The sequence below is a fragment of the Marmota flaviventris genome, chromosome 17 (genome assembly GCF_047511675.1).
Source record: "Marmota flaviventris isolate mMarFla1 chromosome 17, mMarFla1.hap1, whole genome shotgun sequence".
In the NCBI taxonomy this organism is placed as follows: Eukaryota; Metazoa; Chordata; class Mammalia; order Rodentia; family Sciuridae; genus Marmota; species Marmota flaviventris.
The window spans coordinates 16,780,148-16,806,980 of NC_092514.1; the positions used below are offsets into that span (position 1 = coordinate 16,780,148).

At 38.6% G+C, this 26,833-nt stretch overlaps 1 protein-coding gene across 1 annotated transcript in view; it reads left to right on the forward strand.

Annotated features, from left to right (window-relative positions):
* The first annotated feature begins 13,099 nt into the window (after nucleotides 1–13,099).
* Akap10 (A-kinase anchoring protein 10) overlaps nucleotides 13,100–26,833 on the forward strand; it is a 73,196-nt gene continuing 59,462 nt past the window's right edge. The window contains exons 1-3 of the mRNA XM_027924087.2: nucleotides 13,100–13,348; nucleotides 20,366–20,413; nucleotides 25,848–26,030. Of these exons, the coding sequence (XP_027779888.1) occupies nucleotides 13,261–13,348; nucleotides 20,366–20,413; nucleotides 25,848–26,030 (319 nt within the window). The 5' untranslated portion in view covers nucleotides 13,100–13,260. The remainder of the gene's footprint in view (nucleotides 13,349–20,365; nucleotides 20,414–25,847; nucleotides 26,031–26,833) is intronic.

The following is a 26,833-nucleotide window of genomic DNA, read 5'->3' on the forward strand; positions in this document are numbered from 1 at the left end:
AGGTATATAAGAATATCAAGAAGAGATATGTAATGGTGTTAATTCTAGATGTCTTCTGGAAGTCACCTGTATTCCTATTTAATGAAAAGTAAGTTAGAATACTACTTGTCCTTCACAGTAGTCTAATAATGGGTAGTAAGTCCTGTCCTGGAAGAATGTACCTATTACCCGGTGCAATATTTTATTAGCACAGAATTGTGGCCATATGTCTCTGATTTTCTGAGATGAGCCTAATTTTAGATATTTGGTCTTGTTCATAGACCATTTTTTTTTTTTACACGTGAGAGTTCATTTGTCAGAGTTGACAAATAAAGGCACATTGTTCCATAGACAGAGAGAGAAGGATCCTACTTTTTTTTTTTTAAAGAGAGAGAGAGAGAGAGAGATAAAGAGAGAGTTTTTTTTTTTTTTTTAGTATTTATTTTTCAGTTTTCGGTGGACACAACATCTTTGTTTGTATGTGGTGCTGAGGATTGAACCCGGGCTGCACGCATGCCAGGCGAGCGCGCTACCGCTTGAGCCACATCCCCAGCCCAGGATCCTACTTTTTTAAAAAAATATTTTGTTTTAGTTGTAGTTGGACACAATATCTTTATGTTATTTTTATGTGGTGCTAAGGATCAAACCCAGCGTCCCACATGTGCTAGGCGAGCGCTCCACTGCTGAGCCACAACCCGAGCCCCTATCTGACTCCTACTTTTTGGTTTTGGAAATATAATCATTGTTCATTTGGTTTTCCCAAGTAGAACTCTCTTTTATCCATATTGATCATAACAACATTTATCCCAGACCAGGGTTGGAAACTGATATGGGTATTACCTGTGTTTTTCTTAGTGTTTTATTTCACAGTTGCATTTTCCTTTTTTAAAAAATGAAAATATGGTGCCTTCCTTCTCTCCAGGAAGACTGGCAAAGAGTTGTGAGGATGGCCATAGGTCTGAGCCTAAGCAACTCTATTTTTAAAACTCCAGTTTGAAACCTGCAGTCTCATCAGGCACATCTAAAGAGGAGCCCTCCAGTATGGCCCTCGGGCACAACAAGTCACTTTCCTCCACCCTGATAAACTCAAAGTGAAGCCACAGGCAAGCTGTCCTCCCCCGATAAGATGGAAAGGGGAAAAGATCAGGGTGGGGGCCACCAGACCAGATGTTTTAACCCCAAATGATGTCACTGAGAAATCCAGTGGCAGCTGATAAGGATTGAAAGGGGGGTCAAAAGCCCCCAAACTTAGTATAGAGCAAATGAATAGATATTCAGCCAGCCCATACTGATGCCCTCACACTGAGAGCCTGATGAAGACCTGGACTGACATCCCAACACTTCTCATTGTCGCTGATCCTCTGCATTTTCCTCACCGCTCTCAAACTCTAGGGCCACATCTTGACCCTGGTGATAGCCGCAGCAACTTCTCCCTAAGACCTTCTCCTCAGCCATCAGCTCCACCCCAGGAGAAGCCTGCTTTGGTTTCTGATCTGATCACCGGGGGCTGAGTGAGTGTGCATCTGCTGGACTTAAAACTTATCTTTACTTTGTTCATTTACTTTAATGTGGTGCTGAGGATGAAACCCAGTGCCTCACACGTGGGAGGCAAGTGTTTACCGCTGAGCCACACCCCAGCCACCAGGGCTTGCGGCTTTTGATCTGACACTTGAATTTTAGCACGCAGAGGGAATGTCTGTCATGAGCCTGTCATGCATGATTAGGTGTGTTTAGGATTGTTTGGTGTGAATTAATTATGTCTATTGCAGTGCCTAGCATTAATGATTGTCGGTTTTCTTCATTAAGAACCTATAGAATGAAATTGTATTGAGTGATTTGAGTGAGTAAAGCATTGAAAAGGGCAGAAACTCATGGACATTATTTATTTCTACCCCTCCACTGTATAAGTCTTAACCTTTTGGCCATCGCTACAAGAGTTCCTTTTATTGACTACTCCTGTGGAGTGATGAGATATGCACTTTACTCTTTTTTAAAACAAATTTTATTTTTAATTTTTATGTGGTCCTGAGGATCAAACCCAGTACCTCACATATTCGAGGCAAGCTCTCTGTCACTGAGCCACAATCCCAGTCCCACACTTTACTCTTGAAGGCTCAGTAAAAAGTTTTTCACTTCCTAGTATATCCAGAATAGATCACATTTGGAACTTAAAAAATTTGCCAAGCAGTTTTTTTTTTTTAATAGATATTAGTTTTGATCCCTCCAGTTCAATGTTATTAGAATAAGTCAAACTGATGTTTATATTCCCACCCACTTCCAAACCCTGTGGCACAGTATATAAAAATGTACCTTAATAATGCTCTTCTATGGGCTGGGGATGTGGCTCAAGTGGTAGCGTGCTCGCCGGGCTTGTGTGCAGCCTGGGTTCGATCCTCAGCACCACACGCAAACAAAGATGTTGTGTCCGCCGATAACTAAAAAATAAATATTAAAAAAAAAAATAATGCTCTTCTGAAAATGGGACAGGGACCTTATTGTTAATCCACGAGGCAAAGACCACCAACTCCAATTTTAAATCAAATTAAAGCAAGTTTATAATTCCGACTAGTCGGAACTGTCTCTCCCGGCTCTCTAGGAGAGCAGTTTTATAGCATAAAAAGTTGCAAAAGAGGGGTGTCTTGAGAACTTACAGATAACAGGATTTTGACAAGCATACTACAAAGGCAAGTGGTTCAGCACTTAGGGAGTAAATTTAGATCCCAACATCAGAATTTATGAGAAGCCATTAGGGTTTCAGAGAGGGTTGTTATCTGGTCAGGGAAAGCCAGACATGGGTGAGTTCAAGGCACGGGCAGGCATTCTAAGCAAGTTTAGAAATCGCAGTGTAATGCCAGATTCGTGGGACCCCAGTAGACCTCCAGGAGCCAAATCCGATGCAATCACACAAGAGTCTTTATTGCAAGCTCGAGCCTGGACTCACAACTGTTTCCAATGCAGTGGTCCCAGGAAGTGAGTCCCAGTCCTTTGTCCAGTGAAATTTTATAGGTTTTGGAGAGATACTCTATGCATCACAGCATCATACAGCAAATCATTCCATACCGCGGGAAAATCAAACAACAACTCTTAACATTGATTTGCACATTCACTGGTGGGAACAAGTTGGGTAGGGGTAATTGGTTAGTGCAAGAGGGGAATTCCTTTGAACTGATTGGTTTAGGCCACGAGGGGTGTAGGTGCTAAACTACACGGTTTCCCAACATGTTATCAACCACCATAAACTGGTCATCTGGCATCCCAGGTATTTTCCCTGTCTCATGTTGATTGGTGGTTGCTAGGGGGTTGCTATGGCTCCTCACCTAGCCTAACTGAGTCAGGGACACCTGGCGCTGTAGATCTCTCCTGTTATTTGTAGACAAACAACTCAGAAGGGTAGGTATATGCTTAGGAGTGCTCTGTGGGTTTTTCCAAGGATAAAGGTCACGCCCCTTTCCTTGGACAGGCTTTGCTCTGAGGTAGAGGCTGGTTTCTCAAAAATGGAGTCACATTAGTTTCTCAGCAGTTATTTATAGTAAAACAAAAATGAACTTTTCATGACTTTGTGATGAGATGGATCCCAACCTTAAGATGGAATTAGGCTGGGTTCATCATTTATGTTTTTATAGTTTCAAAACAATGTGCTACCAGTTGTTTGCCTCAAGGTAAAGGTTTTAACAAACTGAAAAGTATTTCCGAGTTTCCCCCTGTGCTGTTCCTAACCCATAATGTCCAAGTGTTTTGTGCAATGTGTGTGTGAAAATACATATTTGTGAAATAGGTATACCATCAGAGACATCATTCAGAAGTAACTGATGCATCGGCATCTCATTCATATTTCTGATATGTGAGGTATATGGTACTAATTACCTTTTCCTTGATGTTTGCCAAATTTGAATAAAGGCATTTGTATGAAATTACAGAATGTATAGAAAATGTTTTTGGCTTGAAAAATTAACAAATATTTTATGACACACCATAATATACTCTGCCTAAACCAGCACCCTATCTATCTTTTTCCTGTTCTTTACATCTCTATTCCCCATCCTTACTTCCTCTTTTTTTTGGGGGTATACCAGTATACCAGTTCTTTTGTAGCATCATTATAGTTGCAATTTTATGACAATTGGATGGAAATATACTGGTATGAATAGTACAGTAGTCACCAATGTGCCTCATTTGCATTAGTAAATGCAAAATATACATTTTTATAAAGGACAAACTGTGTTATGTTTTTATTTGCATTGTATAATATTCTAAGATTATTTTATGTCCAAATTCACATTATAATATAATATAGCAATTTGTATAAAGGTAGCGTATTAGATTTTAAATTTTTTCCTTTATAAAAATCATCTATCAGTGGGACTAACATTGCCAAATAGTATATGAAATATGAATTTTACTCCATAATTAATTTCTTTTAAAAAACATTTCATATTTCTCTAATAAAAGACATGTTATATTGTACTATGCACAAATTATATTTTAATGCTATTTCATATCAGCATTTTTAATCTTGGCAAAACTTAACCACTGTTAATTAATTAATTTTTTAAATAAATATTTTTTAGGTGTAGATGGACACAACACAATGCCTTTATTTTTAGGTGGTGCTGAGGATCGAACCCTGGTCCCACCCGTGCTAGGGGAGCGCTCTACCGCTGAGCCACAATCCCAGCCCCAAGCACTGTTAATTTAAATAAAACCTTGTTGTATATGTAACATCATTTGCCCCTCTGTCCCTACCCACCCTTCGTTCTCTAGTTCTCTCTGGAAGTGCCAACGTCTTACATTTTGTAGCATAGCAATAAAATACAACTTTTACACTACAAAAAAAAAAAGAATTGGGGCTCAGTGGTAGAGCTTTTGCCTAACATTCATGAAGCCTTGGGTTTTTGAGGCCCAGCACCACAATAACATCAAAGAATTAATCTTTCTGTATATAGTTGATGAGAATTTTAAATTATATCAATATGTATACTCAATTTTTTATCTCATAAATCTGAGTTTCACAGCTTCTTACTAAAAAAAGACCAAGTTTTCTTTTTCTATATCAAAAAAATTTGTTTGAAAAGTATCCTTGAGGTTTTGAATATTTGATTTAAAAAAAACTAGAAATTATTTGTAGAATGTTTGTTTTAGAACATCATTTCTTAATTTGTAAGAAGGATTTGCTCTAGGAGATTAATTTTATTCAGTGGCTTTAGGTTAATTAACTTACTGATTTTAGCTCATTGATTTATTGTAACTAATGCAGCCAGTATTAAAAAGTCTGTGAGAGCCAAGTGTTGTGGTACATGACTGTAATCCCAGAGGTTTGGGAAGGTGAGGCAGGAGGATTAAGTTCAAAGCTTAGTTTTAGCAACTTTAGTGAGGCCCTCAGTAACTTAGGGAGACTCTGTTCCAAAATAAGAAATAAAATGGGCTAGGAATGTGCCTCAGTGGTTAAGCACTTCAATCCATGGTACCAAAAAAAGAAAAAGAAAGAAAGGAAAATATTATGAGAAGTCCCTTAAAATAAGTTACATAATTAAAAGTACTTCCTCTGATCAGGATTTATATTTTACATGTAAATTAAAGTGACCCGGATTAATTTGGAGATACAATGCAGAGAATCAGTGCGTCATGACCAGGTATTCAAGCTAATGGGAGTATTCTGGTTTTTCGTTTTTTTAGTTGTAGTTGGATACATTACCTTTATTTTTATTTATTTATTTTTATGTGGTGCTGAGGATCGAACCCAAGGCCTCACACATGCTAGGCGAGGGCTCTACTACTGAGCCACAACCCCGGCCCTTGTTACTGATTTTTTTTTTTTTTTAAGAGAGAGGAGAGAGAGAGAGAGAGAGAGAGAGAGAGAGAGAGAGAAATTTTGATATTTATTTTTTAGTTTTTGGCAGACACAACATCTTTGTTTGTATGTGGTGCTGAGGATCGAACCCGGGCCGCATGCATGCCAGGCGAGTGTGCTACCTCTTGAGCCACATCCCCAGCCCACTGATTTTTATATTAACTTTATGCATATATGTTTCATCAAATTTTAAAAGATTAAATGACAATACTCTTAAAATATGAATTTTCCTAAGCATATAAACACTTTAATAGTTATGTTGGCTTTGCACTACTCTATGTGACAAGATACCTAAGATAACTTAGAAGGAGATGATATTTATTTTTTACTTGTGGTTTCAGTCTATGGTCACTTGACCCTGTTGCTTTGGGCCTGTGGTGAGGCAGAACATTATGCTGGGCAGCATGTGGTAGAGCAAAGCTGCTCACTTTATGGTGGTCAGGAAAGGGAGAGAGGAGAGGGGAGGGAGAGAAGGGAAGGTTGGGATCCCAATATCCCTTTAAAGGCACCCCCCCCCAAATAACCTAACTTCCTCTCACATAGTTCCACCTCTTAAAGGTTCCACAGCCTCCCATTGGCACCACAGGTCGGCAACCAAGCCTTTATCACATGTGCCTTTGGGGGATATTTAAGATCAGACCATAACAATGGTGACGATGTAGAAGGAACCTGAAGCATCTAGGCTGCTAACATATCACTTGTCCCCCTATACTTTTAAAAATTATTTTTAAATTGTTGTTTTTAGATATACGTGACAGTAGGGTACATTTGGACATATTATACATACATGGTGTACAACCCCTTACAGTTTTGATCCCATTCTTGTGGTTGAACATGATATGGAGTTACACTGATTATGTATTCATATATGAGCATAGGAAAGTTATGTCTGATTCATTCTACTGTCTTTCCTATTCCCATCCTCCCTCTTTGTCTAATCCAATGAATTTCTATACTTCCCCTCCCTACCCTCCCTTGTTATGGGTTAGCATCCACATATCAGAGAGAACATGTGACCTTTCAATTTTGGGGACTGGCTTATTTCACTTGGCATGATATTCCTTAGTTCCATCCATTTAAAAGCAAATGCCGTAATTTAATTCTTCTTTATGGCTGAGCAATATTTAAAAAAAAAAAACTTTATATATTGTTGATGGACCTTTATTTCCCTCATTTATATGCAGGGAGAATTGAACCCTGTATCTCACACATGCTAGGCAAGTGCGCTACCACTGAACTACAATTCCAGTTTTAGCTGCGTAATATTTCATTGTGTATATATACCACATATTCTTTACCCATTCATCTATTGAAGGGCACTTAGTTTATTTCCATAGCTTGGCTATTGTGAATTGAGCTGCTATGAACATTGATGTTGCTGTATCACTATAGTATGCTGATTTTAATTCCTTTAGGTGTAAACGGAGGAGTGGGATAACTGGGTCAAATGGTGGTTCCATTCCAAGTTTTCTAAGGAGTCTCCATATTGCTTTCCAGAGTGATTGCACCAATTTGCAGTCCCACCCGCAATTAATGAGTGTTCCTTTTCCCCCATATCCTCGCCAACATTTATTATTACTTGTCTTTTTTTTAGAGAGAGAGAGAGAGAGAATTTTTTAATATTTATTTTTTAGTTTTCAGTGGACACAATGTCTATATTTTATTATTTTTATGTGGTGCTGAGGATTGAACCCAGCGCCCCGCACATGCCAGGCGAGCGCGCTACTGCTTGAGCCATGTCCCCAGCCCCAATTGACTTGTATTCTTGATAATTGCCATTCTGACTGGAGTGAGATGAAATCTCAGTGTAGTTTTAATTTTCATTTATCTAATTGTTAGAGATTTTGAGCATTTTTTCACATATTTTTGACCATTCACATTTCTTCTGTGGAGTGCCTACTCAGTTCCTTTGCCTGTGTATTTTTTTTTTTTTTTTTTGCGGGGGGCGGGGGGGTTGAGCTTTTTGAGTTCTTTGTATATCCTGGAGATTAATACTCTATTTGAGGTCATCCCCTTACACTTGCCCAACAAACATCCTATTCTAGAATGTTAGCTATTTGACTATTAGCTAGAGGTGGAAGGAAGGAAAGGAGAAAACTTCAACACTTTGGTGTCAGACTGACAGCGGTTGAAATCCTGTCTCTTTCTTACTTGTCTTGTGATTCTGGATCAGATACACTGAGCCTCAGGCCATCCTTTGTAAATTAGGGGTAATGGTGGCAACCATCTCACAGGGTTTCATTTTTGCGGGGGTGGGGAGCAGGGGTGAAAGATTAAGTATAATCCTGATTATAAAATGCTTAGTATACAGAGGGCATGTCTTAAGCACTACTTAGTAAATAATGACAGCTATTATTAGCTGACTGGGACATCTTCAGCTGACTGGGGGAATAAAAGCAACTTCAGAATTTCTAGTAGAAAAGACTCATGGGCAGCATTCACATTGGGGAAGGCACTGCTTCTACACTGATTCTGTGCTTAGCTGGAGAAAATGAGGATGGGTTTGAGAAGATGTGGAGGAATTAGAGTCTTCCCCTTCAACCCTATAAGCACTTCTCTTATCCCAGAGATACACAGGGGATTTCTCTAACAGTCCCTTCCCCTGAGTTTCCCCCATCCAACCACCTAACTGGGCTACAAATACAAAATAGCCCCTACAAAGGGGATGTAACCCATGTGATTCTGCAATCTGTATACGGGGTAAAAATGGGAGTTCATAATCTGCTTGAATCAAATGTATGAAATATGATATGTCAAGAGCTTTGTAATGTTTTGAACAACTAATAATAATAAAAAAATAGTAAAAAAACAAAAATAGCCCCTACAAAGTGAAGGAAGGGAAAGAGAGGAATATTGAGTGTAAGGGTCCGGCGAACGTCGGAGGAAGAGGACCACCAAGAGACCGACTCATGTAACAGCAAAAGGGGGTTTATTGAGGATCCAGCGCGCTGGGGCTCCAGGCTCACTCAAGAAGGGAGAGCGGCCAAGAGCCCCGAGCAGGGGTTAAGCAGTGCTTAAGTACACTTTTTGGGGAGGGCGGGGGCTTTGTAATCAAATCATCATGAGGCGCGGGAAAATCAAACAACAATTCTCAAACATGATTAGCACATTCATTGGCGGGAACAGGTCGGGCGGGGGTGATAGGTCAGTCCTAAAGCAGGGTATACATTCAAACTGATTGGTTTAGGCTCTGAGATGCCTACATGCCAAGCTGCACAGGGTCTAGGTTATTAAACAACTAAATGGTCAGGGGGAATATCTACTGGGCAGTCCCGGGAATTGTCCTAACAGCTACAGGAATTTCAGGTTTTGAGTGTAGCATAGGAACTTAACAATACCTGGTCCTTTACATTTTTAACTCAGGCTTTGCAGCTTAGAAACTTTACAATACCCGGTCTTTTACACTTTAACTTCAATTTCTTTTACTCTTTCATGAGCTTTCTTGCTAGGAGTGTGGATGCCCTATTCTTGTGGCCCTCTGCTAGAAAACCACTTGTTTCCCTTGGACTTGTTACCAGGATCACAGAAACCGACTTTGGGGTACACACAGACCAGGTTCAGCCACTCATCTCAACAACAACAACAACAACAAAACAAAACAAAACAAAAAACCTTGGAGAAGTTGGTGGAATTAAATTTAATTTCAGTGTGCCACGCCAGGAAGACAGATCTAAGGACCACTTTTGGGATGTTGGTGTTACCACTGTTTACCGGTTTACCTTACTTCCCAGATGCTGAAGTATAACATCAGAGAAGCACGCCGAGGCAAGTTTAGAGTGGAAAGTTGAAGCTTTATTAAAGGACAGTAGAAAAGACTTGTCCCCAGAGGAAGAAGGGGACCCAGGAGGTGGAATCCGTGGAAGGCAAGATCTTCCCTCTTTTATAACTAAGGTCTTCTTTCAGCTTTCCCACATTCCTGTTGTCGGAGTTTCTGTCCTTTGTTCTGTTATCTTGCAGTGATGGAATGTAGTTGGGAAGGCCCAAAGGGTGGGAGACAGGTGGGCCGAAGGAGTAATCTGGGCAGGAAGAACTTTTGGATTAGCATCTCCAGGTTTTCTGGGAGCTGCTTCATTAACATTTCCTTGGGATGGGTTCTGGGCCTTGGGGACATTTTCAATTCCCCTTTCCCTGGACTCCATTCTCAACATGGCCTTCATTCTCGATTTTACCCGATATTAGACCCGATTTACCTAACTATACTAACTACCTATCTTTAAATCTGGCTTCATTGGTAGTAGCTCTGGGGTTATAAGAAGGAAAGAACAAAGGCAAAAGCTGTGAAGCTTGTGTAATATGCAGAGTCTTCTCAGTTTGTGGGGTTGGGTGAGCCAATATTCATTTGGTGTCAAGGGAGTAATCTCAATTTACTTCACCGGATGTTTATCTATCAGGCCCAGTGATCCTGAACGTTAAGATAAACTGAGGGAAAAAGCCAGGTGCCATGGCTCATGTGTGTAACCTCAGCAATTCAGGAGGCTAAAGCAAGAGGATTTCCAGTTCCAGTCCAGCTTCAACAACTTAAGGAGGCTCTAAGTAACAGCGAGATTCTGTCTCAAAACAAAAAAATAAAAAGGGCTGGGGATGTAGCCCCTGGGTTCCAAGCCCCAGTACCAAAAGCAAAAAAACAAAACAAAAAAAAAACAAAACAAAACAAAACACAAAAAACCTAGAGGGAAAGCACAACTTCAGAAAAGGACAGGTCAGGGAGGCAAAATGATGTTATTTAGGTTAATAAGTCAATCTTCCTTTAGGCTCATCTGGTAGAGAAATCCCACTTAGCACTTCAGGTTTGCTCTTCTCTAACTTTAGTCAATCTCTCTTTAGATATGAGGTTTTATTGGTCACAGACAAGGGGTGTCTTGTCCTGGTTCCCCCATCAAGCCCCCAAGTGCATATTGGCTTCCAAATGCACCTTCAATCTTGGGGGATGCTGGTCAGAATTCACTTTGCTGAAGCTGGAGGAAACAGATGTTCACTTCAGCATCAGCTCACACAGGCATCCAGGGCCTCAGTCAGTCTTTTCTGCTCCAATATCCCTCCTCACCCAGGAAGATACTTGGCCTTGAAATCTTTTTCTTTTCTTTTAAATATTTTTTATAATGGATATAATGGTGTATTAAGAATTATAATGCAAAAATAAATAAATATTTTTAGTTTTTTTAATATTTATTTTTTGGTTAGACACAATACCTTTATTTTGTTTATTTATTTATTTTTATGTGGTGTTGAGGATTGAACCCAGGGCCTTGCACATGCTAGGCGAGTGCTCTACCACTGAGTCACAACCTCAGCCCTATTTTTTAGTTTTAGATGGACACAATACCTTTATATTTATGTGGTACTGAGGATCAAACTCAGTGTCTCACATGTGCCAGGCAAGCACTTTGCCACTGAGCCACAACCCCAGCCTGCACAGTGACTTTTTTGCAGTATGTTTCCTCCATACCAAAACGAAGTCTAAGTATCATTGCTTATCTGGAGGGTTTAGCACAGTACCTGTGTAAAGTAAGTTTTGGGAAATGTTAGCTTTCATTGCCTTTCATGCACTTGGAAACATGCCTTGAAGTCAACTGGCAAATCTATTAACCTGCTCAAATAATATGGAAAAGATCCCAGGTTCTTCTTATTACAGGGTTCAAGGCCTTCTGGGAAACTGGGACTGTGAAGGCTTTCCTTCAAACTCTAATTCTTGTGATCAAGTCAGAAAGATTTCAGACAAGTCATTCAGAGTAACAGGCAAGGATTTTATTAGAAGGGATATGAAAGGGGAAAAGGGAACAAGTTCAAGGGAAAGAGTGGGTCCTCTGAAAGGAGAGGGACAACTTGCCTCTCTTGTACTCCAGTTTTATTGGGGAATCCCAAAGAAATTTCCTGGGAGTCCTGCCCAGGTCTACCTCTTGACTTGACTGATAGTAGTATGACATCAGATTTCAAGTCCCCACTCCCTTGACAACTCAAGGTCATTTTGGCTCATATTGACTAATTCTAACTGGATTCTTAGCCAAAAAATTGTTATGGATTTTAGGCCAGGAGGAATTATCCTTATCTCTCTGGATTCTGGGATCTGATCTGTGAAAAGGGTCACAATACTCTCCCCCTTCAGGGTAACGTGGGTTCCTGTTTTTGACAATATTTCAGGTCTGCATTTCTTCTGCATATAACAGGTAGTTTGCTAAGGAATATGAAATATCCTGACCATTTGAGCCACGTAGGGCAGCAGGTAAATTGCTTCTTGGAAAAGAAAGCATGTTGGGACCCACACAGCAGGCCCATTTGATAGAATTATTTTCTTAACTTGTTCCCACCACTCTCATCTGTCTGTCCCCTATCAGTCTTAGTACTGGTCAATGAGCAATCTTGGGCATGTTACCTCCTCTTCTGTATGTTTCGCTGCCTGTCCCATTATAGACTTAATTGATTTTAAAAACCCTGAGAATGTATATTGAGTTGTTACAGCCATTGGCTGGCTTCTTCCCTGCAGCTACAATCATCACCCACTCTAAGTGCATTTACTGAATGTTGAGGGTTAGCACTAAAGGTGGAGAGGCTTTATTCTTTCTGCTTTAGGGGTCGAGGGAGGGTCAGAAGATTCACATGTAAATGACATTCAACTAAGACTTGAAAATATATTTACTGGTGAGGCTTTTATGTCGCTGTCCTTTTCAAATTTAACCATTCTTCGAAATCGCATTCTGAAAGCAAGTCTACTTCTTCCTTTTATTCTCTATGGTCACTATGACAGAGGGAGGGAGGCTTTGGAACTGCAAAAAGCAGATTATTCCTCCTATTCCCCATTTAGGGTCGACTATTACCTAGAACCCGCCAGCCAGGTCAGCCCTGGGGAAAAAGAGGCTGAGAGTGCAAAGTAGTATAAGCCGGCCAGCATCTTTCGGCAGACTCTGAGGAACGGGAGCTGGCTCAGCCTTTTGGAAAAGCAAGCTCTGCAATGTGCCCCACGGGCTAGGAGCTCCGCACCCGAGGCGCGCGCTTTCCCAGCTCCAGGGCGGGCTCCTGTTCCAGGACTAAATACTCGGTCTCAGTTTGACCCGCGTTCCATCTAGATCCAGCGCCAGCCGACTTAAAACCTCACCGGGAACCGGGCTATTTGCCGGAAACCGGGCTATTTGCCGAGACCCGCGCTGCAGCAAAGAGGCTCAAAGCCGCACGCGCGCAGGGTCACGTGGGTGGTGCGGGAGCTCTCCAGCACCCACGGGAGGAGGTGGGGAGCAGGGGGCGGGGCTGGCGGACGGGCCTCCCGTGAAGCCTCGCGCGGGGAAGGACCGGAACTCCGGGCGGGCAGCTTGTTGATAATATGGCGGCAGGAGCTGCTTGGGCATCTCGAGAAGGCAGTGGGGCCCACACCCGGAAGAAGGGTCTCTTCTCTGGCTAGTGCTACAGCTTCTAAGGACCCGGAAGTCCGGGCCAGTTGCTGAATGAGGGGAGCCGGGCCCTCCCCGGGACAGTCCCCCCGCGCCCTCCGCCCCGACCCGGGCCCCGCCATGTCCTTCTTCCGGCGGAAAGGTACCTGAGGGGGCGCCGGCGGGGGGCCAGGCCGGGCCTCTGGGGCGGCGGTGGGACCTTTGGCCCTGCGAGGGCTTCCTTCAGGGCGGCTGCAAGGCCCTTGGTGAGCCGCTCGCCCTCTGCTCAGACGCCCCCTGATGCCTTGCTGTGCTCCGGGACTCTGCAGAGAGGGAGAAGGCGGCGGCCTCGCGCGAGGTCAGAGGGGGAATGGTCGCGCCTGTCCAAAAGTGTCTCCTGGAACCCACGGAAGTTGGTGCTTGTTTGCTTAACGACTTTCCAGGGTTTTTTGTTCTTGTTTTTGCGTACTGTGGATCAAGATCGAGGAAAAAACATTTATACCCTTTGACGGAAGTTTCTGGCTTTTCCGAATATTGAGGGTTTAATGCCTGAAAGCAACATGTGAAAAATAGTTTTTTTCCAACCAGTGCTCGTTTCCAGTTTCCTCTTTTTTTTGGGGGGGGGGGAGGAAGGGATGGGGGAACTGCTGTTCCTAAAATAAAACGACTTACTACTGAAGTTTCTTAATGAGGAAGACCGCTTCTTTTGATGACTTAGCAAGTTTACTAATTACTGGAACCTTAACTTTACGAAAGAACTACTTATATTTCTGATTTTCAGTTGTAAAAGGTGCCCAATTATTAAGTAGAGGCATCATGATTTTGATCCTGGGAAAGGTCATTGCATTTCATTAAAAATACATATCCAAAGAGAACAAGTGAGAGTTTCTTATGATGGTAATGGTTAGTTTGTGAATTCTTGTTTCAAAGGAAAGGTTCCAGGTTTGGCGGGTGGGGCGGGGGGCGGGGGACACTAAATCATGGACTTGGGTTCACAAGACAGCTCATTTGCTAACAATGTAAACTGGTTTAGGCCAATTAACCCACTTTTCACTCTTTTCTCAGTGGAGAATCAGGTGATTCCTAAAGGCTCTATTGAACTCTGACTAAAAAATTCATCTTCAGTGGTTACAAGGTTTTAGTAACTGATGCTGGGTGATGAATGAACGAAACAGTACTGAGAGGATGAAACTGGTAAAATGATAGGATGCTTTATAAAGTTCCTAGGTAGAGAGATTATGTAGTTTATGTTGAAGTAGTTAGGATTTTTGTTGTTTGTTTTGTTTTTGGGAAAGAAAGCATTCAAAGATGGGGCTAATTAGGTGTTGCACAACATATTCTTGTCTCTATCCTCTACAATCTGCCAGGCACTTTGCTAGGACCTCATGATTAAGCACTCAACAAGAAAAAGCCCTACTGTATGAGTGTGTGTATCTCTTTGTGTTTACAAATTGAATAAAGTGTAATGAAAGAGTAATTGAAGAAAACCATATTTTGGTTAGATGTTAGGGAAAATTCAGCAGGTGATGTTGAAATATAAAGCCCAAAGGATTAGTGAGTAGGAGGTAACTTTAGAGAGGACTGGGAAGAGCACTTGAGACAAGAGAATAAAGAGCTTGGTGTGCTCTTCAAGAATAGAAAGAAGGCTACTGTGACTGGGGCATGGAGAGGTAGGTAAAGATCAGATGATTGAGAACTTTATAGATTGTGGTTAGGTTTCATTTTAAACACAAAAAGAATATTTTAAAATTCTTTGAAGAAGAATGATTCGATATGTTTTAAAAAGATCATTTTAGATGCATTTTGGAGACTGGATGTGGCAAGATTAGAAGCTAGAAACAGTCTTATTAGGGATCCCATCCAGGCCTTAAATGCCATCTTTAAATACTACCTATGTGTTTATGACTCCCAAATTTACACCTCCAGCTTGGTTCTTCACCCCTAAATACAGACCAATTGTTGGTCTGCTTTTTATCTCTACCTGACAAGTTTATTTACAATATCTAAAATTTAACTTCAGATTTAGTCCTTCTAAACCTGTTCTTCATATTTTTGGTCTTTTAATGATGCTCTGACTTAAACTTTGGTACATTGTTGCCTCCCTCCCTTCTCTCCTATTGTATATCTGATCATCAAAAAATTTGTTAGGACTATCCCAGGTTGTGGCCAAATCCAACCACTTTTCACCATTCTCACCCTGGTCTTGGATTGGGGAAAGAAAGCATTCAAAGATGGGGCTAAATAGGTGTTGCACAACATATTCTTATCTCTGTCGTCTCCAATCTGCCAGGCACTATGCTAGGACCTCATGATTAAGCACTCAACAAGAAAAAGCCCTACTGTATGAGTGTGTGTATCTCTGTGTGTTTACAAATTGAATAAAGTGTAATGAAAGAGTAATTTAAGAAAACCATCCTCTTTGTTTAAATTGAGTGGCTAAGACAAGCCCTATGAGGAGATGTCATTTGAATCTTAGTTTAAATGTTAAGAGAGGAAGCAGCATTATTTTGCTATAGCCTTGTGTTTGGTTTCCCTTCCATTTTTCATTCATTTGTTATATTTTCAAAAGAGATGCACAAAAATAAATCCAGGTTATATATGGGAACTGGGTATGTTAAAAAGAGTTCCTAAGGGCTAGCGTTGTGATTCAGTGGTAGAGCGCTTGCCTGGCACATGTGAGGTCCTGAGTTCAATCCTTAGCACCACATAAAATAAAAGAATAAAATAAAGCTATTAAAAAAAAGTTCCTAGTCAGTTGGGAAAGGATGAATTAGTAAATGATACTGGTTTTCTATGTAGCAGGAAAAAAAAAAAAAGTCCAATATATAGCAGGGGACAGCAGGCTTTTTCTGTAAAGGACCGGAAAGTAAATACTTTAGGATTTGCAAGCATTATACTCTCCTCTAGCTTTGTGGCTATAGGCATTGTGTAAACAAATGGGCATGGCTATGCTACAGTAGAACATTATTTATAAAAAATGTGATAGGCTAGTTTTGACCCATGAGCAATGGTTTGTTGATCCCTGATACACAGAAATAAATTCCAGGTAGATAAGAGCCCTAAATGTGGAAAAGCAAAAGCTGAAATCATAGAACAAAGAAGGAAAAATCTGACCATGGAATAGAAAGGATATATATTTTTTTATTGACTTTTTTTTTTTTTTTTTAGGTGGACACAATATTTTATTTTTATGTGGTGCTGAGGATCGAACCCAGTGCCTCACGTATGCCAGACGAGCGCACTACTACTTGAGCCACATCCCCAACCCAGGAAAGGATATTTTTAAAAAATCAGTCTAACCCCAGCAACTCAGGAAGCTCAGGGAGCCAGATCCTGCCCCAATATAAAAAAAAAGCACTGGGAATATAGTTCAGTAATAGAGCTCCCCTGGGCAATCCCCTCAAAAACAACAAAAAGCCCCAAATCCCCACAAGAGCCAGGTGTCACCTCATGCTTTCAATTCCAGCTGCATGGGAGACTGAGATGAAAGGACAGCAAATCAGGGCTAGCCTGGGCAACTAAGGGAGACCCCCTTCTCAAAACAAACAAAATAACATAGTCTGTAATGTTAATCTAGCTACTTAAAAAACAAAACAAACAAATAAAAACAAAACAAAAAAACTTCCATACAATAAAATATGCCTAGGATAGTTACACAAATAACAAAAAGGTTTAATATGTGTAGACTTAAAAGGACACGAGAAGAAGTCTCAGTGGTCAATAAACACGAAAGGTGTCTAATCTCAAGGAAATTAAGTTAAAACATCAAATAGCATTTCAAAACTAGTAACTTGGCAGAAATTAAAAATACTAAGGATGAGAATATGAAAGCCTGGCTTGGTGGGGCAAGCCTGTAATCCCAGAGACTCAGGAGACTGAGGCAGAAGAATTGCAAGTTCAAAGCCAGCCTCAACAATTTAGCGAGGCCCTCCGCAACTCTGCAAGACACTGTCTCTAATAAAATATTTTTAAAAAATATTTTACATAAACACATTTTTGTTTATTTTTATGTAGTGCTGAGGATTGAACTTATGGTCTCACACGTGTGGGGCAATCGCTCTACCACTGAGCTACATCCCCAGCCCTAATAAAATATTTTTAAAAAGGGCTGGGGCTGGGGTTGTGGTCAGCTGTAAAGCGCTCACCTTGCACATGTGAGACCCTGGGTTTGATCCTCAGCACCACATAAAAATAAATAAGCAAAATAAAAATATTGTGTCCATGTATAACTTAAAAAAAAGGAGGGGGGCTGGGGATGTGGCTTAGTGGGTAAGTGCCCCTAGGTTCAATCCCTGGTACCTTAAAAAAAAAAAAAAAAAAGAAGCATGGCTTTTGTTGTATAAATTGGTTCAGTGTTTTCATTAAAATGTAATAATTGAGCCAGCGCAGAGGCACCTGCCTGCAATCCCAGTAATTTGGGAGGCTGAGGCAGGAGGATTGCAAGTTTAAGACCAGCCTCAGCAATTTAGTGAGGCCCTAAGTAATTTAGCAAGCCCCTGTCTCAAAATTAAAAAAATAAAAATGTGGCTCAGTGGTTAAGCGCCCCGTGTTAAATCCCCAGTATCAGAAAAACAAAACAAAACAAAAAAAACCCCACAATTTGTTATTTAGTAATTTCATTTCAAGGAATTTATATTGGATTCTTGCATATATCATAGGAAAACTGTACCAGAATGTTTATCACATCGATGTTGTATGTGAAAATTAGAAATAAAGTACATGTTTAATAATATAAAAGTGGGTAAATATATAAAGGAATTAGGTGTGTAAAATAAACTAGAGCTACATGAATGAACTAGAACTGCATTTATAGGTGTCATGTTGAATGAATACAAGTCAGATAGGTATAGAATACTGTTTACGTATTTTATTTTTTTGTTGGGAACTCAGGCATACTAGACAAGCACTCTACCACTGGATTACCCGCCTCCCCCCCACCCCACCCCCCGCAAAAAAAAAAAAAAAAACAACAACCCTCATTTGTGTAATTTTTAAAGATGTATAGGATTTGCAAGCCTTATGGTGTTGCATTTTGTTGTTGCTTAATGTGTGTATATGTGATAACAGTGTCAGTGGGTTGTATGTACATTTTTATGTTTGAAGTGTAATAGGAGCTCTGATTAGAAGAATTATTTTGAAGGTGGAAAATAGCTGTGGAGATAGGTATATTTCGGTGGTAGAATCAGTTTTTCTTAGAGGAGGTTTCAGTGTGGGAGGTAAGGGAAAGAGTAGAGAATGTTAAGCATTACTTTCAGATTTTTGGCCTGAGTTTTAGATGGCTGATGGTATTATTTAATGGGGGAAGATGAAGACTGAGGTAGAAACAGGTTAGAGAAAAGATGATACGTTACCAGACAAGTTAATGGTTAGCTATATGAACCAGAGATGAAAAAAGATTTAGAATGGAGACTTAAAATTTAGGAATTATAACTTATCTATGGTACTGAAAGAATGGGAACCCTGATCTTTACATATTGTACATGTACTGAAATGTCACTCTGTACCCCATGAATATGTACTATTACTATATGTCGGTTAAAAAATATGTTTTCTGGGATGGGATTGTGGCTTAGTGGTAGAGCACTTGCCTAGCATGTGAGGCACTGGGTTTGATTTTCAGTACCACATATGAATAAATAAAATAAAGTCCATTGACAACTAAATTTTTTTTTTTAAATATATTTTTTCAGGGGCTGGGGTTGTGGCTCAGTTCATGGCGCACTCGCGTAGCATGCACAGGGCACTGGGTTCGATCCTCAGCACCACATAAATGTAAAAGATATTGTGTCGACCTAAAGCTAAAAAATAATATTATATATTATATATTTAAAAAATATATATATTTTTTCCTAAAAAATGGGGAAGATCAGGTAGAAAATTACACATGTATATGGATTAAAAGAAAAGAAGCACCCACACTTTTCCTGAGAAACTCCCAATGGGCAAAGGAGGAGAGGCCAGTAAGGGATAAGAGCTGAGAAATGACTAGAAAACTAGGAGAGTAGGGTGTAACAGGAGGCAAGACAATTTGATGTTTCAAGCGAGAGATTTGTTTGGTTGGTAGATGCAGCTCTTCACCAATTACTCTGCATTTCCTGTTTTTGTGATCAGTACCTGAGATGCTCTTACTTATTTTCTCCATTGCTGGTCTCTGCACACTTGCAGGTAGACTTCTTTATGGAAGGATCACTGCCTTTACTGAGACAGAAGAGAATCTGGCACATGCTAGGCACTCAAATTGTTAGTGGATTAACACTCAATGAGATACTCTTGAGAGTTATTTCCTCCTACTAGCATTTAAACTTTTAATATTTCCGAGCACAGGTAGAGAGATGGGCAAATTTTGGGATCTCTTATTTTGATAATCTTTTCATGATGGGTTTACAGACTATTGTTGAAAGAAAAACAAGAAAAGTGAAGAAGGTTAAAAATAGTCTTCTGTCAGATCCTGTAATGGAGTTCACACTTGGCTTGACTTCCTTTCTTGGATGTTATATTATTAGCTTATCTGCAATAGACTTTTTCACTGTTTTGTGTAATAGAGGAAAAATTATATGATCACTTTAGAGACAACTTGTTAGATCTTGAATGTTAGGAGGTTTAGAATGTAAGTTTAGAATGTTTGCCTTTTATTGGCATGGGGGGGATTCAGAAGTAAGATGATATACAACCAAAGAAATCTTTTTCTTTACTATGATTATAATACCCAGTATAGTGGATGGCATGTGGTAATAATATTAGTTAACATTTATCCTAAATTTACTTTTAGTTAGTCTTCAAATGCCCTTTACAAGTGTTTATTTTTTCATCATAAGCTAAGGTAGGTTTTATTATTGACCTATTTTTTTATTAATCAGGGAGATTAAGACACAGTGAAGGAAAGTAACTCATTCATGGTTAATAAGTGGGAGAGGCAGAATTTGAACATAGGTGTTGTGACCACATGGTTTCCCCATACACAATGCCCAGTGTTTTTTGACTGAATGCTGTTCAGAGGTCACTTTCTTAGAGAAAGTTTTCCTGATAGCTGCGTTACCCTGTCCTGCTCCAAGGCCATTAGTCCATTTTTCTGGAACTTCCAATACTCATGTGTTAGAATAAAGCTTCTCTGAGTTTTACAATGTATAGCAGGGATCTCTTTGACTACAGAGGTTGGTTATGATTCACTTTTGTCTTCTAGTGAAAGGCAAAGAACAAGAGAAGACTTCTGATGTCAAGTCCATTAAAGGTGAGTTCATCCAAAGTGATGTCTTCACATTTATGAGCTTTTTAATTGCATTTATGAGCTTTACATGTATTAGCTTTTTAATCCTGTTATCTTCTCCCTTTTGGCATTAATCATTTCTTTTTAAATTATTATCGTATTTTAAATTATTATCATATTTTAAAATTATTTATGATTGTGACTTATTTCCTTCTTTAACCTGTAACTCCTTAACAACTATCACATAATAGTCTTTAACAGAGCATTTGGTGGCTACACTAGTGAACCAGCACCCTTCTTATTCATAACACATTGGATTGTTCCCTAAAAAGTGATTAGCTATCTTTATTCACTAAAACAAAACAAAAGACTACTCACTTGAACAGTTTTGACTGCTAAGGGAAAGCACTCCCATTTATAAGTCTTGGTTTTCTGTTTATTCAGAAATGTGAATGATTATTTTAAAATTTATTTAGACAACTTTGTTCTCAATACATTGTCCTTATTTATAGGTTACAGTGCGCTTTTTTTTTTTTAGATTATAATCTGCTATGTTTTTGACTCATTCCATTAGAGATTGTAATGGGAAAATTACAATGGGAATTATTTCCATAGTCACTAGATATAAATTTTGTAAATGTAACTTAATTTCATCAAATCTGTAGATTGTACATTTAGATTTTTTTTTTACAGTGTTTATCTGTTGTGTAGCTTACATGGAATGTTTATATAATGTTTATTATATATGTTATGTTCAATTTGCCAGAGAAAGAATGATTATAATTTATTATGAATTTTGCAAGATCAGCTTTATTGTCTATTTTTTATAATTTAAAGCCAGTTGAATCTCACATTAGTTTACACTGCTTTCTTTAAGCCAAATTGATTGGCACTAATAAAGTCTGAAAGCCCTTAGCCAGTAGAAGCTTGTAAAAACTAGATCTGATTGTGTGGAAGGAAGGAACTTTGATATCTCAGGAAGTTAGAACACACCAGTCTTCTACTCCAGACTTTGCCACTGACAGTCTGACCTTGGGAAGTCATGTAACCTTTTTCAGATTCTTCATTTGTGGAATAATGGGATTGGCCTAGCTGGTTTCTAGATTTCTAAATTTAAAATCCAGGCTAAAAAATTTCAAGCTCATATTACCTTGTTGCAATACATAATTGGTGCTTCATAATCACTGACTTAATCTTAAAACAATACAAAAATAGTACAGGAAACACCCCTTCAAGAAGTTTGCAGTTTAATTGAGAGGGGAAGCAGTTTGCAGTCTGTGATTAGAAGGACAAGCTTAGTCACAGAGCAGTAGCAAATAAAGCAAAATAATAATAGCTACTGTTTGTGAAATATGCCTTTTGTTTTAGTTATTAGACAAAAACTGTGGCTGTAACAGTGAACAAAAAGGACTTATTCTTAATGAAATTGCAAATTGCTACAGGAGAGGAACATTAATCAAATAATCCCACAGGTAACTTGGGCTAGATTAGTAGTAATGGGAATAGGGAGATCTAGACTGATTTGAAAAAAATTTTAGGAGCTAAAATGAATAGAACTTTGTTATTGATTAAATATGAGGTATGAAGGAGAGAGAGATTTAAGGTTAATGGCTACCTTTCTGGCTTGCTAAACAGAACAAAGCTGGAAAATTATATGTTCAGTTTTAGTATTTAGAGGGGTAAGTGCTTTTGAATTACTAATTTACGTATGTTATATGCGCAGATAATTTTAGGGTCTAATTTTTAATCAAAGGATAGAGACTCTATGGTTTAAGTCCTACCTGTTGAAATGTTTCTTTACTAGCTGATAGACCTAGGGCAAACTATTTAATTTCTTTTACACTTGTGTCTTTACCTCTAAAACAGGGATTCCTGGATTATTATGAGAGAAATAAAATATTGTCTTCCCCCCAAAAGAAAGTGTTCATTAAGAAACCAGTATAGTGCCTAGTAATATAAAGTAGATTCTCCATTGGCAGCTATTATCTAGTTTTAGCATAGTAGTCCCTCAGGGTTGAATTAGTCAAATTAAGAGAAGTATCGCAAGGAGTTCAGATGAGTTTGCAATTAATAAATAATTTCTGAAGTTGAGGAGAAACTTATGAAAATGAGACCTACCTTGTATAAAAGTTGAAAGGTTTGAATGAAAGAGATGATTCTTTCCCTGCCAGCCTAGCATTTTATTATTTCTCCTCCTCCTCTCTTTCTTCTTTCTTCTTCCTTCTTTCTTTTCTTCTTCTTCTCCTTTCCTTTTCCTTCTTCTTCTTCTCCTTCTCCTTCTTTGGATTTGAACACAGGGTCCCTCAGCCACTGAGCCACAGTCCTGTTTTGTATTTTATTTGGAGACAGGGTCTCACTGAGTTGTTTAGCTCCTCACTATTGCTGAGGCTGTTTTTGAACTTGTGATCCTCCTGCCTCAGCCTCCCGAGCTGCTGCTGGGATTACAGGTGTGGACCACCGAGGCTGGCTAGCATTTTATTTCTTTGAGTGTATATTGTTCAGGAGAGCTTCACGTAAGAAAAGGGAAATACTTGCAGAAAGATTGAGATGATATTTAGAGGGTCCTTAATGGCCAGAAAAGAAAGTAGAGACAGAAAATGGAGTCAACATGGCTACTTACTGGTGTTTATGAAAGGTCAGTCAGTTAGGTAGGATAGAGACCTTAGAAGTTCTTTTCTTAGTGCAGTTGAAAATGAACAGATAAATAAATGTTTAAACATCTTGAAAGAAAAGTTTACAGATATTGGCAAGTAAATAGATACAGTGAAATGAGACAATGAAGCTGGGTGCACGCCCAGCTTGGGAGGCTGAGGCAGGAGGTTCATAAGTTCAAAGCCAGCCCCAGCAACTTACCGAGTCCATAAGCAACTCAGTGAGACTTTGTCTATATATAAAACATAAGAAAAAGGCTGGGGATGTGGCTCAGTGGTTTAGTGCCCAAGTTCAATCTCCTGTACCGAAAAAAAAGAAAGGTGGGGGAGACCTTTTTTGAGATTCAGAGACTGGTGGATTGAACAGAGATCAGGAAATTAGGAAGGAGAATTAGTTTAGAAGAATATGTGATATTTAGAAGTTTGATATTTTAAAGAATTGAGCTTGATAGCTTGTGGAACCAACCTACCAGTAGATGAATGGATAAGGAAACTTTGGTGTGTGTGTGTGTGTGTATAATTGAACATTACTCAGCATTAAAAGAGAATAAAATCATGGTATTTGCAGGTAAATGGATGGAGTTGGAGAATATGCTAATGAAGTAAGCCAATCCCAAAAAACCAAAGATTGAATGTTTTCTTTGATATGAGGATGCTGACTCATAATGGCAATGGTGGGGGATCAGAGGAATGGAGGAACTTTAGATAGGACAAAGGGGAAGAAGGGGAAGGGGGGTGAGGGGGTAGGAATGATGGTGGTATGAGTTAGACATCATTACCCTAAGTACATGTATGAAGACACGAATGGTGTGAAAATACTTCGTGTACAATCAGTGACTCAAAAAATTGTGCTCTATATGTATAATATGAAATGAATTGCATTCAGTTATTGTGTATAACAAATTAGAATAAATAAATAATTTAATAAAAAAAAGAAGACTTGAGCTTAAAATGGCAAAGTCAAAGTGAGAATATATAATAGTAAATGATTGAAGATACAAAACTGGAGTCCAGGTTAAAGAATAGGTCTGAGAAGTCAGGAATTCTCCAGCTATTCTACAGAAGTGTCCACTTTGAGGCATGAGTAAGACTGTACCTTTGAATCAGCCAGAATGAACTCTGGTTTTATCCATTTTACAGGCATATCAGGGTCTGTATTTTATTAAGTTTATTTAGGCAGTGGAAGAAAAAGAGTTTACAGCTTTAGAAAAAGGAAAGTTTAAAAACTCGCTCTGGTAATATTGGAGGTTTAAGAATAAATGTGCTGTCTAGCAGAAAGAATTAAAGAACAGCCTGAGGAGGACCAGAAGTTAAGGAAGAAGACCATTGCTGACGCAGTGGACATTTAATAAATGTATACCTAAAGAATGAGAGGGATGAACAGATAGAAAATTAGTGATTACCATGGAGGCTGAAGTCAGATGGAATATCAGGAAGGAGCAGGTAAATAAGAGGTACTAGTTCTAACAAGTTAAGGGTGGGGGAAGCCTTGCACAAGTGAGTTAGTAGTATATTACATTATTATAGATGTCTAATTAAGAAACAATTAGAAAGTCTAACCATTCCCATGGGATCTTACTTGTAATTTATTGTTTGTATAAGAAAACTTGCTAAAATGATTTTGCTCCCTTTAATTTAACATGAAAATAAAAATAAAGTTTTCTTCTAAAGTTGAGCAAATAGTTTGAAGGCATTTACTCTCCATCCCATAATTCCCAAAATTCTTATTGAATGATGGATAAATTTAAATACCTGGTAAACATGCATAGATATCCATATTTTAAAATATTTTATCCTATAAACACATATCAAAGAGCCATCGACTGAATTATAGTACTATGCGCTCTTTGTACATAGTTCATCTTCATTACTCAGATTTTGCATCTGAGACTATTGCTGAAATTGAGAGCATTTATGAAGGATACTAGGATATTCAGCTTTAATTATCTGAGAGCATTTATCTTGAGGCAGAGACTGTTTAGTGACCTTTATCATTCCTCTCCTTCTTGTTATAGCAAGAAGGCAAAACTTCTTAAAAACCTTTTATGAGAGTCATTGATAATTCTGTGGAATACATAGGATAGGTAGAATCTTAATTATCTATACTTTGACAGTATTGTTATATTGAGTGATTTCCTATTAGTGAATTGGTAACTAACTTCTTTATTCTGAAGTCAAAAGGATGACTTCAAAGTATTTCTTCAGACTACTAAACAAAATATATTTTTTAATTTTTTTATATATTACTGGTGATTGAACTCAGGGCCTCACACATACTTGGCAAGCATTCTTCCACGAAACTTTAATTCCATCTCATTGTAAGTTTTACGTGTGCTTCATCTTTGAACTTTAATCATCAATATATTTTATTAGATGAAGAAATCTTGTTACTCAACTAAAAAAAATATTCTAAAGATTATTTCTTCAGTTTTCTCTCCCCCAGGTATTTATTTTGTAATTTTGGTTTTGCTTCTGAAGCAAGCAAGGATTAAAAAATTGAAAAGGGTCCATATTTCAGAATGGTTTGGTACTTTCTATTCTCCATAAACAAAGTTCTCAAAGAAGTATCTATTTTATTCACTTTAAGTACAGTATTTTGAGAGTTATAAATAATGTTAAGTGTTTTCTTTCCTATTTTTTGCTATTTGATTGTGTTATCTTTCATCTTAAGTATTTTTTGTTGAGTATGCTGCTTAAGCAGAGTGTTATGTAACTTAATTTTAAAGTTTTCTGAAAGTTGTCTGAAGAGTTTTAGGTTATTATATTGTGTTTAATTAACGGCTTTTTTTTTTTTTTTTTAATTACAGCTTCAGTATCTGTACATTCCCCACAAAAAAGCACTAAAAATCATGCCTTGCTGGAAGCTGCAGGACCAAGTCATGTTGCAATCAATGCCATTTCTGCCAACATGGACTCCTTTTCAAGTAGCAGGACAGCAACACTTAAGAAGCAGCCAAGTCACATGGAGGCTGCTCATTTTGGGGACCTGGGTAAGTGGCTATCACTTTTTGTTAACTCTGATAAAGAAAGGACTTGAGTACAATATGTGAAACTCCTGTCGTAGTGTACTGAACAATGTCATTGGAAGGGATTTTGAAAAAAATATATTTAAATTAAAGTAGAGCAATGAGTGTTATAGGTGACAACTGTGTTATGTTCCTATAAATATACAAAATGTAAAGCATGACTAGTATAAAAATGAGCAATTTCCAGAAGTATATTTGACCATTAAATACATGAAAAAGATGCCTTACTTCAGTAGTACTGAGGGAAATCTAAATTAAAATAATGGGTTTAAGCACATTAACACATATTTAAGGTTTGGTAATTTGAATATTAGTGAAGAAGCAGGGAAATGACCACTCCCTTAGTGATGGTATAAATTGGTGAAAACTCTTTGGAAAGCAGTCTGTTTGATAGTAATTGTCAAAATATAAAGTATTTATGACATATAGGCAACGCTTCTTTGTAAAACTTGGCCTTTGGCGATACTTGCATATATGAACAAAAATGTGTAAGTATGTGTAAAAGTTATTTGTAGTAGTGTTGTTCATGATAGCAAAAAATTAAGAACAACGTATAGATATCTGTTAGGAGAGAAATAATCAAATTTGCTATATCCTGGAATACAATGTAGCCATTTAAAAGCAGTAACCATTTAAATACAATGTAGCCATTTTAACTTCAGAGAATATCTTAAGATGCCTTAAAGTGAAAAATGGTCACATAGGGGTGCATATAGTAAGATCTCTGTTATGTTAAAATAACTCTCCCCCATAAAGAGATATGTAGG